Consider the following 17,229-nt stretch of genomic DNA (forward strand, 5'->3'; position numbering starts at 1 on the left):
GTACGTTCCGCCACACTCATCATGGCGGCGGCCGCCGGACGTAACTTCCGCCCGCGGTCGGAAGCACGGGTCCTGCGAACATGGCAGCGTCGAAGGTGAAGCAGGACATGCCCCCGCCGGGGGGCTATGGCCCCATCGACTACAAACGGAACCTTCCACGTCGGGGACTGTCGGGTCAGTGTCGCACTGCGCCGCGGTGTCAGGGTTGGGACTTCAGGGCGCCGCGAAGGGAGGTGGAACCCGAGGATCCCCTATCGCTTCTGTAGTAAGAGGCTGCTACTTGCACTCAGGGCCATCCAGAGTAAAACTGGTGCGGAAACGGGAACATTGAGGGAATTTAGAAGATGTTCCTCTCTGGTAGTCCCTACCTGTGGATGTCCCAGGAATACGTATTCCTAAATTTTTTAGATGTTTTAGTAACATTTTAAAATTGTGTTATTGGGTTCAACACAGAAAAATGTAAAAAAAAAAAAAAAAAAAAGTAGAAGGGTCACATGCTTTGCACCCAGGGTTAACAGAGAAATACAAACTTTTAAACAAGGGTAAATACATTTCCCATAACTCGAGGAACTTTACATTTAATGTTACGCAAATATGCCTCAATTAAAAAATATATATATGGGCATGGTTTAAAAAAAAAAAAAAAGGTAATTCAGCCAGTGGGAAAGTTAGTATCAGGTGAAAACTCAAGCTCTTCCCAAGCTCTTGGCTCAAATGTCCCGGAATAGAGGTTGGCAAACTTTTTCTATAAAGGCCCAATAAATATTTTATGCTTTGTGGGTGCCTGGGTGGCGCAGTCGGTAAGTGTCCGACTTCGACTCAGGTCACGATCTTGAAATTTGCGAGTTTGAGCTTCCTATCCGGCTCTGTGCTGAGAGCTCAGAGCCTGGAGCCTGCTTTGGATTGTGTGTCTCCCTTTCTCTCAGACCCTCAGCCCTTCCCCTGCTCATGCTCTGTCTCTCAAAAATAAATAAACATTGGGGTGCCTGGGTGGCTCAGTGGGTTAAGCATCTGGCTTTGGCTCAGGTCACGATCTCACGGTTCCTGAGTTCGAGCCCAGCGTTGGTCGCTGTGCTGACAGCTCAGAGGCTGGAGCCTGCTTCGGATTCTGTGTCTCCTCCTCTCTCTGCTCCTCTCCTGCTCACATTCTGTCTCTCTCTCTCTCTCTCTCTCTCTCTCTCTCTCAAATAAATAAATAAACAAATGTTAAAAATTAAAAAAAAATTTTTTTAATGTTTATTTATTATTGAGAGAGAGAGAGAGAGAGCACGAGCGGGGGAGGAGGAGAGAGAGAGAGGGAGACACAGAATCTGAAGCAGGCTCCAGGCTCCCAGCCGTCAGAACAGAGCCCAACGTGGGGCTCGAACCCACAATTTGTGAGATCATGACCTGAGCTGAAGTCAGACGCTTAACCAACTGAGCCACCCAGGAGCCCCTAAAAAATTTAAAAAATAAAAAAGATGTGATTCAGTTAACTTGCTAGTAAATTGATCCTTTAAAAAAATAAATAAACATTAACAATTTTTAAAAAATTATGCTTTGCTAGCCAGATGCTCTCTATCCACTGCCGCTGCTTTTTTTTTTTTAAACAACTGTTTACAAACCTAAAAGTGTTCTTAGCCCGAGGGTCATTGAAAAAACAGGTTACAGGCTAGATTGGCATCACATTGGCACTTGACTCATCGTAGAATAGATTGAACAAATACAATGTGATGTGAATGTCTTCATCTCTTTTCTCAAAGTATAACTTAACACCCAGACCAGTGTATCCCTCAGGTGTGTGGCATGAAGTCTGTTTATGCATGTGCACCTGTGTGACCTGTACCCAGACCAGGCTGCAGAAGGGTCCCAGCCCTTGGTCCTCCCTGGACTCCTAGTCAGCATCTCTCTCTTTCTCTCTTTTTCTGTCTTTTAAAGTTTATTTATTTATTTGGGGGGGGGCAGAGCCCGATGAGGGGCTTGAACCCACAAACCGTGAGATTATGACCTGAGCTGAAATCAAGACCCCAATGCTCAACCAACTGAGCCACCCAGGTGCCCCTCTTTTTTATTTTTAAGTCACAAATGTGCCCTTCATTCCAGTCCTCTTCCAGTTCATGACACAGTAGTGCTTCTATACCATTATCTAGGGTTAGGCCTCCTAGTTGCACCCCTTCACACCAACTTGCATTGTACTACATACAAACCCATCCCAGTCTTTCCTGCCTGCAGAGGGGTGAGGAAGAGACACCTTCTGGCGGCGTGGTCTTTGTGTATGTACGTGCTTTCAGTAATTGCTTGTTGAATGCGCACGTGGCACTGAGCCCTGTCTGGAAGAGCTCACAGCCTAGCAGAGGAGATTAAAATAATCACACCGGAACTTCTCATTTTAGTGAGGCCCCAGATAACCAAGGCCTGCTTTACCCAGGGTGGGCTGGAAGGACCTCTCTGAACAATCCCCAGGGTGGAGGGAACAGCAAGTGCAAAGGCCCTGCTATCCATCCTGCGCCCCACCCCAATCATCTTTCCTGTGCCCCTCCTTCAGCCTTGCTTTTGAGCCTTGTTCTCATTAGCCCTACCCTCCCTTGCTCCCGTAAGGCACCCAAGCCTGGCACCCACTCCCCTTCTCTCTGCCTACACCACTCTCCACTAGTGTCCTAGAACATGCCAAGCTGGCTCAGGCCTTCTTTAATTTATGCTGTTCCCAAAGTGACTGCTACCTCCATCTTTTCCACTCAGCTCTCTTCTCTCCGCTCCTTCCTGTGCCCAATAGGTGGGCCTTTTTTTTTTCCTTTGTGTCTTTAACATTTTTATTGAAATTCACAAACCAGACCAGACCATTCACCTATTTCATGTGTACAAATTGTTGATTTTAGTCTATCCAGAGTTGCGTAACCATCCCCCGGATCTAAGGTTATAACACTTGCATTACTCCAAAAGGAAACCCCATGAACAGTCACTCCCCATCCTCCCTCCCCCAGCTGCTGGCAACCACCAGTCTGCTTTCTGTCTGGTATGGATTTGCCTGTTCTAGATATTTCGTATAAATGGGTCCTACTCTATGTGGCCTTTGGTGTCTGGTTGCTTTCACTCAGCAGGATGTTTTTATTTTTTAATGTTTTTATTTTGAAAGAGAGAATATGTGAGTGGGGTGGGGGGGGTGGGGGCGGGCAGTGAGAGATGGGGAGAGAGAGAGAGTCCCAAGTAGGCTCTGTGCTGAGGGCCCTCAGCACAGAGCCTGACTTGAGGCTCAATCCCACTAACTGAGAGAACGTGACCTGAGCTGAAGTCAAGAGTCAGATGCTTAACCGACTGAGCCTCCCAGGCGCGCATAATGTTTTTAATGTGAATATTGTAGCGTGTGGCAGTTTCTTTCTTTTTTTTTTTTTTTTTTTTATGGTTAAACAATATTCTTGTGTGAGTGGACCACAGTTTGTGTATCCATTTACCACTTGATGGACATTTGAGTTGTTGCCACATTTGGGCTGCTGTGAGCATTCCTGTGCAAGCTTCTGTGTGGATATGTTTCATTTTTTTTTTTTTTTTAATTTTTTTTTTTTCAACGTTTATTTTTGGGACAGAGAGAGACAGAGCATGAACAGGGGAGGGGCAGAGAGAGAGAGGGAGACACAGAATCGGAAACAGGCTCCAGGCCCTGAGCCATCAGCCCAGAGCCCGACGCGGGGCTCGAACTCACGGACCGCGAGATCGTGACCTGGCTGAAGTCGGACGCTTAACCGACTGCGCCACCCAGGCGCCCCTGTTTCATTTTTCTTAAGTGAAATTTCATCTAGGAGTGGCCTAGCTGGGTCAGATGGTAACTCCACATTTAACATTTTGAAGAACTGCCACACTGTTTTCCAAAATTAGCTGTTCTGTTTTACGTTTCTACCTGCAGTGTATTGAGTTCCAGTTTCTCCATATTTGGATAACACTGATTATTTTCCTTTTTTTTTTTCTTTTTTCTTTTTAAAATTCTAGCCATTCTGGTGGGTGTGAGGTGGCATCTCACTTTGGTTTTGATTTGCATTTCCCTGGTGACTAATTATGTAGGGCATCTTTTCATGTGTTTATTGGCCATTTGTATAACTTCCAGGAGAAATGTCTTCAAGTCCTTTGTACTTTTTTTTTTTTTTTTCTTGGAGAGAGAGAGAGAGAGCTGGAGAGGGGGCAGAAGGAGAGAGAGAGAATCTCAAACAGGCTCCTCACTGTTAGTGCAGAGCCCGATGAGGGGCTTGAACCTATGAGCCATGAGATCATGACCTAAGCTAAAATCAAGAGTCAGATGATCAACTGACTGAGTTACCCAGGTGCCCCTGTACATTTTTTTGATTGGGTTCATCTTATTACTGAGTTTGCAGAGTTCTTTATACATTTTGGATATCATTCCCTTATCAGATACAAGATTTTCAAGGACTTTCTTCCATTCAGCTTGTTGACAGTATCGTTTGTGGCACAGAAGTTTTTCATCTCCATGAAGTCTAGTTCATCTATTTTTTTTTTCTTTTTGCCACTTGTGCTTCTGGTGCCAAAGCTAAGAAGGCATTATCTCATGCAAGGTCTCAGAGACTGACTCATCTGTTTTCTAAGAGTTTTATAGTTTTAGCTCTCAAATTAAGGTCTTTGCTCCATTTTGAGTTAATTTTTGTGCATGGGGGAAGGAAAAAGTACACTTTATTCTTTTGTGTGTGGTTGTCCACTTATCCAATTTGCTGAAAGACTATTCTTTCCCCGTTGAATTGTCTTGGCACCCTTGTCCAAAATCAATTGACCGTGAATGTGAGGGTTTATTTCTGGACTCCCAGTCAGCTCTGTTCCATCGATGTACATGTCTACCCTGGTGCCGTGCCACGCTATTTTATCTTGTACACACAGCTGGGTGTTAAGTTTTGAAACTGTAAAGTGCAAGTCCTCCCCCTTTGTTCTGTTTCAGAATTGTTTGGTTAATCTGATCCCACGAATTTCACAATCCGCTCTTCAGTTCCTGTGGGGCTGGTAAAGGGGGAAGGTTGGGATTCCGAAGGTTGGGTACCGCGCTGAATCGGTACCTTAGTTTGGGGAGGGCTGCCGTCTGAACAGTGTTAAGTTCCAGTACGTGAACACAGGATGTTTATTTATTCAGGTCTTCTTTACTCATGGCCTGCACCCCCTTCTGGGCATGCCCTTCCTCAGCCTCCACCACCAGACGGGCAGCTCCTGAGGCACAGACCCATACTGAGGGATTGGGGTCTCGGCCTCGCCACTGTCAGCAAGAAAGGGCTGCACCATTGTAAAGGCCCCCTTATTGGAATTTATTTTACTCAGGGGCCCACACGGGTGCTTGGTGTGAAGGCAAGAGGTTTCCGTGAGGACAGCCCAGGCTTATCCCCTGGGTCGAAAGAAGAGGCCCCTGGGCTCCTCTGCAGCTACTGAAAAGAAAGAGGCAGCTCTTCTAAAACGCTCCTGCCCAGCACAGGTGGTCAGCCATGTGTAAGAGCCACAGGTGCACTGGAAGCTGGTCCCAGGCACTCGGGCCTCGAGAAAGGTTCTGCCTCTGTGCACAGGAACCAGGGTGCCCTTGTCCCACCTTCAGTAACATGGAAGTATCTTAGCTCATATTTTTAACAGGTTTGACTGAGGGGCTAAAAAATCTAACCAGTTCCTCATGAACCTCTGGGTCCAGCAGAGGTGCCAGAAAAGCCCTGTGCTGGAGCTGAGCTGAAGAAGAAGGACGAAGACCAGGACAACAGAGGCCCCTTGCAGACACGGAGCAGGGCTGTGACTCCCAGAGTCCCCACTGTGCACCCCCACGGGTTCTAGGGAGTGGCCTTACCCACTCTTTGCTGGTCATTTAGTGGCTGTTAACTGGAACTTGACCTGCCTGAGCTTGTCAGTTCTTCCCAGCAGCCACGAGGCCCGTCCAGGGAAGAGATCACAACTCAGAAGATGAGAGGGTATGGGGTGAGCCAGTCCCAGCCAGGCCCCAGGCAGCTTGGGCCTCCCTGAAGACCCCAGCAGGCCCACAGCCTGTCAGTCAGAATTATAGCGCAGGTGCCTGCTGGTGCCAGTAAATATTCATGGCAGCCTCTGTCCCCTGGTGTCCAGGCAGGGGGCTTGACCCTGCTGGGCCAGGAAGCAGCAGCACCCCCGGGAGCCCGGGGTGGGGATGGGGGGCTGGGCCGCCCCTGCAGGGCACTGCTTGCCTCTGGCAGCCCCTCCCAGCTCCTTGTGGGCAGCAGAGAAGTGGCCCAGGCAGCCGGAGCCACCATGGAGCTGGGCCCAGCTGTAGATACCACCCTTCCCCGTGGAAGCACCTGCTGACTGGGAACCAAACAAGATTGTGGGGCTGGGGCCACCCGATCATACACAGCAAGGCCTTCGGGCCCTCCTGCAAGCCCTGCTCAGAAACGGGGATGTACCTTCCAGAAACGGGGATGGGGGGATGGGGGGGCGGAGGTGTGTCAGCCGCAGCTGCCGCACTTGTCAGAGGAAAGCCGAGGCAGCCTGGTGTCCCTGCCTGCAAGGCAGGTGCACGGAATCGAGAGTCGTCTGCAGTTGGGAAGGACGGGTCCAGGGGAGAGGGCTGGTGGACATTCCACAGAGACAAAAAAAGAATCTGAAGAAATACGCACTAGAGACGGTACTGGCCATCTCTAGGAGGGGGTCACTAAGACTTTCACCTTCTCTCGCGTCCATATTTCCGATGTCCGTGCACAGCAAGCAGATTGTGCTTCATGAGAAGGAACTACAAGGGGTGGCCTTTCCCGAGGGTAGGCACTGAGCTGGTGCCCCCTTTCCCCACAGGCTACAGCATGTTTGCTGTGGGCATCGGGACCTTGCTGTTTGGGTACTGGAGCATGATGAAGTGGAACCGAGAGCGCAGGTAGGCCCCAGGCTGGGGACCATGGAGTGCACCTGTGGTCTTGGTGTCCCTTGGGGCCCTTCATCAGTCCCTCAAGGCTCAGGAAGTATGGGCCTTCCAGAAAGAAATGGCAAGAAAGGAGCTCTTCACCAGGTATCTCTTGGCCTCCGCTGCTAGGGACTCGAGGGTTGGGATTAGGACAGCCCATCAGGTGGAGGTGGAGGGCAGGCTCAGGACATGCTCGTTTAGTGGTTTTTTTGTCAGTGTTAACCAGGCAAAGAGGACAGTAAGGGCTTAGAAACAGGCCATGCAACACAATGACCCTGCCAGCCACATGGGGCCTGAGGGACCGAGGCAGATAGTGGCCTCCATTCAGACTCTCGCTGCCTCTAAGCTGTCAGGATGCCCTGCCAGGTGACCCCTTCTGATTGGCCCCTTACTGGCTGGGCCCCTTTGCCCTGCCACACCCTGTGATATGTGTCCTTAGCACCCCCTTTGAGCTCACTTGCCCCCCACAAGTCTGGGAATCCCCAAGGGTGGTGGTGGAGAAGGCCAGCCTGTGTCAGGTGCTCAACATTGTTGAGTGAGCTCAAACCGGGTCCAGCTGCCCCATATGCACCACCCACAGGAGTATGGACACAGTGACAATAGTGTGGGGCTGTGGTGGGGCCAGCAGCCTGGGGTGGGGATGCTCCTCTGAGTTTGGGAAGATGGGAGGAGGTGTGAGGGCTGGAGTGGGGGCTGAACTTCATCCAGACCCTTCCCTGCGAGGCTGTGAGATTTCTGGCGATGAGGGGACAGGGCCAGGGGCCACATCACTGGGTGCCGCGCCCTCAGTATAGATGGGGCTGGTGGCTTGGAACACACAGAACTGCCTGCCCCGGGCTCACACCCCAGGGTTATTTTGACAGGAAGGGGATATGGTTTTGTAGGGCCCAGAGCCCTGTGATGAAGGTCCCATCCCCTGTCCCCAGTTCACCACAATCATCAGGCCAGGGCTATTTTTAGGATTAAAAACTAAAGTTTTTAACTGAAAAGAAAGTGCGAAGCCATCAGTCTTGTAAACCAGTGCCTGTGCCAGCCCACATGCCCACACCCCGCCTTCTCATCTTCTTGTGGGTAGAGCTTACTCCCCAAGCCTGCCCCACTCACTTGCCTCTCTGCCGGCTCCCCTCCCCACGCATCAGCCTGAGTCTGAGGCCACATCATCTACCCCGAACTCCAGCCTCATCTGATCTGACTGTTGGTTTTTGGGTTTCACAGGCGCCTGCAGATTGAGGACTTCGAGGCCCGCATTGCATTGATGCCACTGTTGCAGGCAGAGAAGGATCGGAGGTGGGGCTGCTGGGACCAGGGTTGGAAGGTCACAGGCCTGAGTGTCCCAGCCTGCAGTGCAGGACATGACAAAAATGCATTTGGGGGCTGACAGCTGTGTCCTGGCATATGTGGGGGAGACCCAAGGGCTAGAATAGGAAGGCTCCCTGGAGGAGGGGACATTGAGGCTGCAGCAGGAGGACAGTAAATGTTTGTAGGGGAAGGAAAGGACAAGAAGGGTTGGCACATGCAGGGTTGGGAGTGGCAGGAGGTGATTGGGGTGGAACAGGGAAGGATCTGGCACGTCTTTTCGGGAGTCTCTCGGTGCTCAGGCCTGTCCCCTACCACCCATTCCATCCCCACAGGGTTCTGCAAATGCTTCGGGAGAACCTGGAGGAGGAGGCCATCATCATGAAGGACGTGCCTGACTGGAAGGTGGGCCCTGGGTAGGGAGGGTGGGGGTCCAGGCCCCCTGCAGGAACACAGCCTCCCAGGGAAAACCTGGAGCCGAGAGGGGTAGTGGGTGCCAGGCGTGAGGAGGGGAAGGCAGCAGTAGGCAGTGTGGGCCTGAAGGGGTAGCTGCACCCCCACCCATACCCCACTGTTCCCACAGGTGGGTGAGTCTGTGTTCCACACAACGCGCTGGGTGAACCCCATAATGGGCGAGCTCTACGGGCTGCGCACGAACGAGGAGATTCTCAACGCCGCCTACGGCTTCACGTGGTACACATAGGGGCCTGCACCCCTCTGACTACTGGACCCCTGCACCCTCCCCCCTGGAAAGAATAAATGCTCTGGAGACCTGTTTGCCTGTGTCCCAGCGACTGCGGGAAGGCTCGTGGGACACCATTGGGTTGCACACGGACTGGGGATATAGGGTCTAGACCTGGGGTCTCTGCAGAAGATGCCAGGTAGGGTGGTTTCAAAACCCACCCAGAGACTGCCCCTGGATCCATCAGCCTTGGCTCAAGAATATGCCTGGATTTTCCTACCTCTATTGAAGTCCTCGTTGTCAGCAGCCCACCCCTCCAGGCCGGGGCTCCCCATCCTGCACCCTGGGCTCATCAGTAAATGGGGGATCGATCTGAAGAGTGGAGCATGGGGTGGAGGGGTGTCAGAGGTAGGTCCCCTTGCCCCCAGGCCAAGACCCCATTACAGGGGTAGCAGGTCCGTCGCTACCCGTCTGTGCCTTGCCCTGCTAATACCCACGTCTCTACTATTCTCCATCCCCGAGGCAGCTCCGCTCCTGGCACCAAAGGGTTAAATCTGCCTGCACCCGCCAGCCAATCCCTGCGCGCAGCGCCTTCGCGGTATCACCTGATTGGCGGATACACAGGGTGGGCGGGAAGGGAGGAGGACCGAGGACGCCCCCATCTGCCCTGGGATGCTCTTAAAAGGCTGTGGCGGTGGCAGCCAGGCTGCGCGTCCCGGCTTACCTTGGCCATGAGCAGCGCAGCCCGCCCGGACCCAGTGGAGGCGCCCGAGGAGCGGCGTTTCCTCAGGTCAGCCAGGGATGGGGACGTCAAAGACCGTGGCAAGGATGCGGCCCCCAGGCAAGGGCATGGCTGGGAGGGGGGCATCATGGGCAGGATAGATCAGAGGAAGGGCATGGCCGGGATGGGGCCTGGGGGGATCCAAGGCCCACCCCGCATTTCGCTGGAAAGACGAAGCCTGAAGCCTGCTGCTGCCAACGTCTCCTAGCCGAGTTGCCAGGGAAACTGCATCCTCCTCAGCCCGCCCTTCTGAATTATTCAGAACACCACTAGTAGCTCTCCCATCACCCTTCAACCCAATCAAGGCCCACCTCCCCTTTCCATCTCACCCAGGGACCCTGGCGCTCCCACCCTCATCTCCCCATCTTCCCTGGGAAGAGCTGAGCTGTTAGCTCCTCACTCACACCCCTCTTGGTGGTCCACCTGCGACTTTCTTGTCCAGAGAAGGAAACTGAGGGCTGGGGAAGGAAGCCACTGCCTGAGCCAGGGCTAGGGGGGTTTTTGAACACATGGACCACTTGCCGGTAGTTTGGATTTGGGGTCTGAAATAGGCAGCTGTGGCTGTGTCTCCCACCTCGTCCTGAGTCCTCATCTTACGTCCTCCTTTAAGTCCTTGTGCCCTGGGACTCCAAGCAGGGCTGTGGACCTCAATGGAAACCAGATTTGACTGACAAATCTGTCCTCTGCCCACTGTCCATTCAGGCCCTCAGGGCAGATACTGTCCAGTGATTGATTGATGTCCAGATTGAGCCTGTAGACCCAGCACATCCTAGGCAGAAGGAAGCTGGATCTGCGATTTCATCTGGCATGGGGGGGGGGGGGGGTTGTGTGGGGTCTCAGATGCCAGCTGAGGGGTGATGGGGCGCCGTGGGGCGGGTAGGAGTGGAACATGGCAAGTGGAGAGGAAACAATGAGGTAAGAGACATAATGGGCATGTAGGTGTGGTGAGGAATTTGAATATTCTCTGAATATTGGGGAGCCATAAGTAGGCTTGAGACAAGTGGTGATGTCATCTGGCATTCAAGTTTCAGAGCCCCGTGGCTCTTGTGTTGAGTTTGGGGGCCATGAAACTGCTGTAGGCAGCCAGATGGGCAAAGATGGTGGGCTGGTGGGCAGAGGCCTGAAGGTGGAGAAGCAGAGGGACCCAAGAGAGCAGGGAGGGTCTGGCACGGGTGCCCTGGCCTTGGCTTCACCTTCGTAAGGGCCTGCTCCTGGAAGGATTTTGGGAATGTCAGGCCCAGTTCCTTTGAAAGCAGGCCACTTCAGCCTTCCTGTCTCTGGGGGAATCCTGGTCCTCACAGCTCCTCTCATCTGGGAGCTGATGTTGGGAGCAGCAAGAGGCACCCTCATAGCTGAGCCCCCTGCCCTGCCCAGTCCCACATGGCTCTGCCCTGTTTCCCTCCCCCACCAGCCCTAATTCCCACTCAGACCCGACCCAGAGCTGCCACCGTCGCCACTCCCAGGCTCCTAGCCTGAACCATCCTCTGCCCATGGAGTCCCCATTATCACTCTAATGACCAGTTAGGCAGGGAGATAATGTTCCAAGTGGTGGCCTGAGGCCAAAACTTTGGGGCAGAGGAAGAAAAGGAGGAATGGGTGGTCCTCCCACACTCCTCTCTGCCCTCCTGTGGGGGCAACAGCCAGACCCGTCACAAGTTGAAGGTGGAGGAATGAACCACATTCCCAAACACCTTCTCCCATGTTCCTTCCTGGGACCTAGGTGGCCTGCCCAGAGGGGTGCTCCTCATTTGTCCCACCGTGAGCTCCTTTTCCTCAACTGGTCTTTCAACCTTATTTGAAGTCAGGCGGGGTTGAATCTGGCTCTGGTTGTTGGGATGATTCAGGGCATGTAGACTCCCTGCCCTAAGCCTCCATCCATCTCCCCCATCTACGTGGACCCCCGAAGTGCCTTTCTGACCCAGTTTCTGTTTTGCTTGCTCTGCTCTAGCCACACTGGCCTCACTTCCGTCCCTAGAATCTGCCAAGCTCATTCCCACCCTCGCTGTTCTTACCACGTGGATTACCTCCCATAGTGCTCCAGGCCAGCTCCTCCAGAAGTCCTCCCTGATTCCCCATCCCACAGCAGTCCTTACTTATGCCCCTCCTGCCCAGCCTGACCACACTGCAAAAATTGGCCAAAAGATTGTGGTCTCCTCACAGAACTGAAGGAAGGACCCTTAAGATTCATCCTAAGAAACCTCTGCTGTCTGTAGGTCTGCCCCTGCCTCTTTGCTCACACCCTATCCATGGCTCTGGAGACAGACACCAAGGGCAGAAATCTCGGTTTTTCCCCCTTGTTTCCTGGGTGACCCTGGGCAAGTTACTTGGCTTCTCAGAGTGCTTGAATGTTCTGATTCTTCTGGGCCTGGTCCTACTACCACTACTAGGCTCTCTAGGGTCTGCTGAGGTGGGGGTAGGTGCTCCTTGGAAGGTCCCTAAGCCAGGGCCAGCTTGGTCCCTGCTCTTAATAGGGCCCAACGCTTAGTTTCATGCTGTTGTCATTATCTGAAAATTCTTAAATCTTAAATAGCGGGCCCCATGTTTGCATTTTGAAATGGACCTTGAAAATTATCTAGTCTATCCTCCCTGCCTTTACTTTTGCAAAAGAGGAAGCAAAACTCAGATGTGACAGAGCCCAGTCACTCGGTGAGTTGATGGCAGACCTTCACCCCAGATGGGTAAGCCCCAATTCTCTGGCCACAATTATTGCAGGGTCACCAATAAGGCCCCATAGCCGCGGGCTCCCCATCCACCTCCCTAAGTGAACCCCTCTGCAGCCTTCAAAATCCGCCTCCCTCAGGCACCACCCCCCCTCCCCAGGCCAGTCTGCCCCCTCCAGTGTTCTGGAGCTTGCTCAGAGGTTTCCACTGCATGCAACTGGCCCCTCGCCCCCATCAAAGTCTCTCACGCTCCATTCCTCCTTCTGGGTTCTTTCCGCGGTGGGGGCGGGCGCATCTGGGCCCGGCTCCAGTCTCCCACGCTTTGGGGCAATAGAACCAACACGCGCCGCCACGCCTCCCTCGACCACCAGAGGGCGCCCGTGCCTTGGGCTTCAGCTTAAACCTTCCGCTGTGCCAGTCAACCGCCAGCACGTCTGGTGGGGAAACTGAGGGCGGGGGGGGGGGAGGGCATTAGGGCCTAGCTGGAGATATTAGTGGAACATTACCGGTTCCATCTGAGCCTCTCTCTCTGTCTTTCTGTGTGTCTTTGAGCGTCTCTCCCCACTCTGTCCCCCAGCACTGCAGAGGCGGCAGCCCTGGAGCGGGAGCTGCTGGAAGATTATCGCTTTGGGCGGCAGCAGCTGGTGGAGTTGTGTGGCCATGCTAGTGCTGTGGCTGTGACCAAGGTATCTGACCCCTGATCTTTGACCTTGACCCCAACCAGATGGCCAGCCTACCAGAGCAGAGGAGGCCTAGCTGCATGAGCCCTGTGGTCAGGCTGATCCAGGACTCAAGAAACCCCTTTTTGTGTGGAGCCACTCCAGCCCATCACTCAGGTGGGGTAACTGAGGCCCAGAGAGGATCATCACTGGTCTAGACCAGGCAGGGACCCAAGACCCCAGGTGTCAGTGATGGTCAGGGCAGACAGAGAAGTCCCCAGAGACTTGGAGGCCGGGGAGCAGAGACTAAAGCTGCTGCAGGATGGTCCTGAGGTCCTTGAGGTACAGATGTGACCACCTGCCTCTGCCATCAATTGGATCTCCGTAAAGGAGACCTCGGTTCCTGGAAGCTGGGGTCCCCCCCCCCCCCACCCCCCCAATGCTGCAGATGAGGAAACTGAAGCCCAGAGGCAGGGGTGGCCTGCATAGTGTAGGTCCTAGGGAGGAGTTAGCAGAGTCCCAGCCTCGAGGTGCCCGCAAGGGATGTGAGAGTGATAAGCAACGAAGATGCCGCTATTCCGTGCTTTTGGTCATGTTGCCAAACCGCGGGCCTGTTTCCCCCTCCAAAGAAAGAGCAATAAACTGACACCAGCTAATAAACACGAATGCCTTAGAGAAGTGCCCGATGGTGTCAGGGCTCCCACATGTAACCCTTCTCTGCCTCCCTGTCTTCCTCTTCTTGTCACCACTGCAGACTTTTGTTGAACACAATCGCTTTCGTCATGTAGGCTCAGTTGGTTTTTTTTTAACATTTCTATTTCAAATGAAACATCCCGAGTGAAGGTCCCAAAGGAGAAGGAAATGGTGAAACCCCAAAAGTAAAAGTAAACCCAGTGTAGTAAACTCCTGCCTGGCCCTTGCTGACCAGTCGCCGTCCAGTTTTTGCCCCGAAAGCCCCAAGTCTGTCCAGAGGGCCCTCGGTCCCAGTCAAGCTGGAGTCACTGTTGCCTCCCTCAGTCTCCGGTCTCAGGGCTCCGCACCTGGCTTAGTGTGGTCGCAGGTGGCTCAGGACCTCACCGAGACCCTGGGGAGGAGACAAAAAAGGTATACCTGGCTCTCTGTGTGGTTGGAGGTCAGGGTACAGCCAGGCCCCCTGGGGTGCCCTGTCCCCGAGAGGCCCCATGTCAGTGCCACTGTCACTCCCAATCGATAGAGGCCAAGTGAGGCTGGGAGAGGAGAGGGGGCAGAGGCCATGCAGAGAGTCAGGGCAGGGCTGTGACTTGAACACCAGTGCTCTTAACTCCTGTGTTAAAGAAACTGATGCACAGGCCCACAGAGACACAGAATCTAGGAGACAGAGATAGAGACACAGAGTCTAGGAGACAGAGATGAAGGCACAGAGAGACAGATGGGGACAGACACAGAGAGATACAGAGAGAAAGATAGATGAAGACAGAGGCAGATGGAGAGAGACAGGGCATCTCAGGTTGGAAAAAATACCCTCCCTCTGTTCCCCCCCCCCCCCCCCCCCCACCAACTTTGGGGCCTCTGGGAGGGCTGAGGCCTGGAAACATGGGCGGGGGAGGGGCAGCCACTGCGGTGGAAAAAGGTGGAAGAATGTCTGCAACTCAGGCCGAGAATAAACAAACCACACTCCGGGCGCCGGGTGGTGGCAGAAGGCACGTTTTCCTGCTCCAGCTTGGCAGAGCCTGAAGCAAGGACTCTGCATCTCCAAGGAGGAAACTGAGGCCCCAAGGGGCTACGCCCCTTGCCCAGAATGTCTTTCCTCCTGTTCTATTGCCTCCAGGCCCATGCCCGTTCCTTCGCTACTCCGAGCCTCAGTTTCCCCACCCGAATAAGGAGGAATTCCAAGCATCATGCCTTTGCCTTTGCTGTGCCCCCTGCCAGGTGTTCCCCTTGCCAACTCTCTCCCGGAAGCAGAGGACAGTGCTGGTCGTGTGTGGCCCGGAGCAGAACGGGGCGGTGGGGCTGGTCTGTGCCCGGCACCTGCGGGTGTTTGTGAGTAGCAAGGACCCCCTTGGCCTCCTAGGGTCACCCCCTCAACCCTGTCCCCGCAGAAATTGCTTCCTCCTCTTGATAGTGTCCCAGGAGGGACAGAATATGCCCAGTGCTTGCCCCAGGCAGGGTCTCTGGCCTCATATCCAGATCTGGGGGCTAAGTAAGGCCCAGTAGGAAGCCTGGAAGGGCCCTCAGGGCCGACTCCTTTCTGCCCCTCCCCACCAGGAGTATGAACCGACCATCTTCTACCCTACACGCTCACTAGACCTGCTGCACCGGGACCTGACTACCCAGTGCGAGAAAATGGACATCCCCTTCCTGTCCTATTTGCCCACAGAGGTCAGCGCTTGGTGGCAACTGAGGGGGGAAGGGGGAGGCAGTGCCCAAAGGCCACCTTCTAACCATGCCCGCCCTCTCAGGTCCAGCTCATCAACGATGCCTATGGGCTGGTGGTGGATGCCGTGCTGGGCCCTGGTGTGGAGCCGGGAGAGATCGGAGGCCCCTGCACTCGTGCGCTGGCCACACTCAAGCTGCTGTCCATCCCCCTTGTGAGCCTGGACATTCCTTCAGGCATGCCAGGCAGGCGGGGAGGGGGCATGTTGGGGCCTTGGGAGGGGGGCCCTCTGCACCCCAGTTTCTGATGGGCCCAGCCTGTCTGCCTTCTCTGAGCCTCAGTTTCCCCAGCGTGGATGGCTCATGCACTCTGGGTGAGGGTCACGTCCATCCCTAAGATGGGGAAGACAGAGGCTGCTGCCCAGGTGATCCCATGTCCCAACCCCTCCACACCCGGCCCAGCATGCCCGCTGCCCACCCTGGCCCAGTTGCCTGGGCAGACGTGAGCTCACTCGGCAAAGGCCTCGCCCGTCCTGGCCGCCGCCCCACGCCTGTTGGAGCCATTAGGCGACGGGCAGACGGAACAAACAGCTGCTGGCCAGCCGGACCCTCCACAGGGGTGGCCATACTCAGGGGGATGTCCCCCAGCTTTCAAGACCTCAGGGCCACCCCCAGCAAGGGTGCCACAGAGCAAGGGGTTAGCTATGAAGAGGGGAGCTGTCTGGTCTGAAGGTAGAGACTAGGGTCACAGAAGGAAGGATTAAAGTCAGACGGAGAAGGCTTTTAGTTAGTGGCTCCAGACTCTGGTCAGAAGCAGGGGAGAAGCCAAGGCCCCTAGTCTGAAGGTAGAGGCTCATGTGAGAGCTGGCAGAGGCTAGGGCACAGTGAGGGAGGGGGCGGGGTCCTGTCCATTCAAAAGGCAAGATCTAGTGTGAGGGTGAAGACAGAGATGTCAGGTCAGAGGGAGGAGGATGGACGTCGGGGTTGGGTGGGGAGGGGGCCACATCCTGTCAGAGGCAAGGACCAGGAGTCGGGAGCCCCGGCTGGGGGGGGGGGGGGGGGGGAGGCTTGCCTGAGGATGAAGGCCAGTCTGCCCTGAGTGGAGAGTGGGGATCTGGTCAGAGGAGGAAGGCTGGCTAGGAAGCCTGGGTGGAAAGAGGCTCTAGTCGAAGTGGGGAAGGTCAAGATCGATCGGGAGGGAGGAATTGGGACAGACGCTGGGTCCAAAGGCAGAGGCATGGGTCTGACTGGGAAAGGGCAGCAGGTGGAAACGATGTAGTCTGAAGGCAGAGGCTGAGTCAGATGGAGAAGAAAGGTTGGTTGCATGATGGCAGCAGGGGCAGAAAAGATGAGGGCCGACGCCCTGGTCATAGGAGGAGGGAGACATCTCCAAGGAAGGGGAGACACTGGTCTGAGGGCGGAGGCTCAGTACTATGGGGAGGCAGGTCTGACCAAGCCTCACGCGTCAGAGATCAGAGGCTGAGTCTGATGGGGAAGGGGAAACGGGTGGAGAGGAGGCAAGACTCTCTCGCCTGAAGGCAAGCACCCCTCCCAGCTCCCGATTCCCCCACCCTCCCTCCCTCCCTCCCTCCCTCAGGCTGGGACGCCGAGACCGGCGGCGGCGACGCCGAGGACGGGCTCCGACCGGACGTGCTGGTATCGCTCGCTGCGCCCAAGCGCTGCGCCGGCCGCTTCTCCGGCCGCCACCACTTCGTGGCCGGCAGATTCGTGCCCGACGACGTGCGCCGAAAGTTCGCGCTACGCCTGCCAGGATACACGGGCACCGACTGCGTCGCGGCGCTCTGACCGCCACCCGCGTCCCCGCGGCTTGGACCCCCGCCAATAAACAGACGTCCCCCCACCACCTCGCCTCCGCCTCCTCTGTGCGCCGGCTCCGCTGCGGGGGTGGGCAGACTCGGGGAGGGACTTGC

At 54.9% G+C, this 17,229-nt stretch overlaps 2 protein-coding genes across 4 annotated transcripts; both read left to right on the top strand.

Annotated features, from left to right (window-relative positions):
* The first annotated feature begins 42 nt into the window (after window positions 1–42).
* On the top strand, window positions 43–8,941 carry NDUFA13 (NADH:ubiquinone oxidoreductase subunit A13). Its single transcript, XM_040445050.1, has 5 exons — window positions 43–174; window positions 6,763–6,841; window positions 8,084–8,155; window positions 8,500–8,569; window positions 8,748–8,941. Exons 1-5 carry the CDS (start codon window positions 81–83, stop codon window positions 8,865–8,867), a joined length of 435 nt encoding a protein of 144 aa, XP_040300984.1. The 5' UTR covers window positions 43–80; the 3' UTR covers window positions 8,868–8,941.
* A 319-nt stretch (window positions 8,942–9,260) lies between these two features.
* Window positions 9,261–17,162, top strand: YJEFN3 (YjeF N-terminal domain containing 3). 3 transcript variants are annotated; one of them, XM_040445047.1, is made up of 6 exons: window positions 9,486–9,636; window positions 12,865–12,973; window positions 14,855–14,965; window positions 15,191–15,304; window positions 15,385–15,513; window positions 16,896–17,162. In XM_040445047.1, the coding sequence occupies exons 1-6, from the start codon at window positions 9,578–9,580 to the stop codon at window positions 17,142–17,144; spliced, it is 771 nt and encodes a 256-aa protein (XP_040300981.1). In that variant the 5' UTR covers window positions 9,486–9,577; the 3' UTR covers window positions 17,145–17,162. The 3 variants fall into 3 exon arrangements, with proteins under 3 accessions (XP_040300983.1, XP_040300981.1, XP_040300982.1); XM_040445048.1 differs by having other exon boundaries at window positions 9,490–9,636; window positions 15,385–15,535; XM_040445049.1 differs by lacking the exon at window positions 15,191–15,304 and having other exon boundaries at window positions 9,261–9,636.
* The last annotated feature ends 67 nt before the right edge of the window (window positions 17,163–17,229 follow it).

This window comes from Herpailurus yagouaroundi, unplaced genomic scaffold (genome assembly GCF_014898765.1).
Source record: "Herpailurus yagouaroundi ecotype Mexico unplaced genomic scaffold, PumYag 193, whole genome shotgun sequence".
Classification (NCBI taxonomy): Eukaryota; Metazoa; Chordata; class Mammalia; order Carnivora; family Felidae; genus Herpailurus; species Herpailurus yagouaroundi.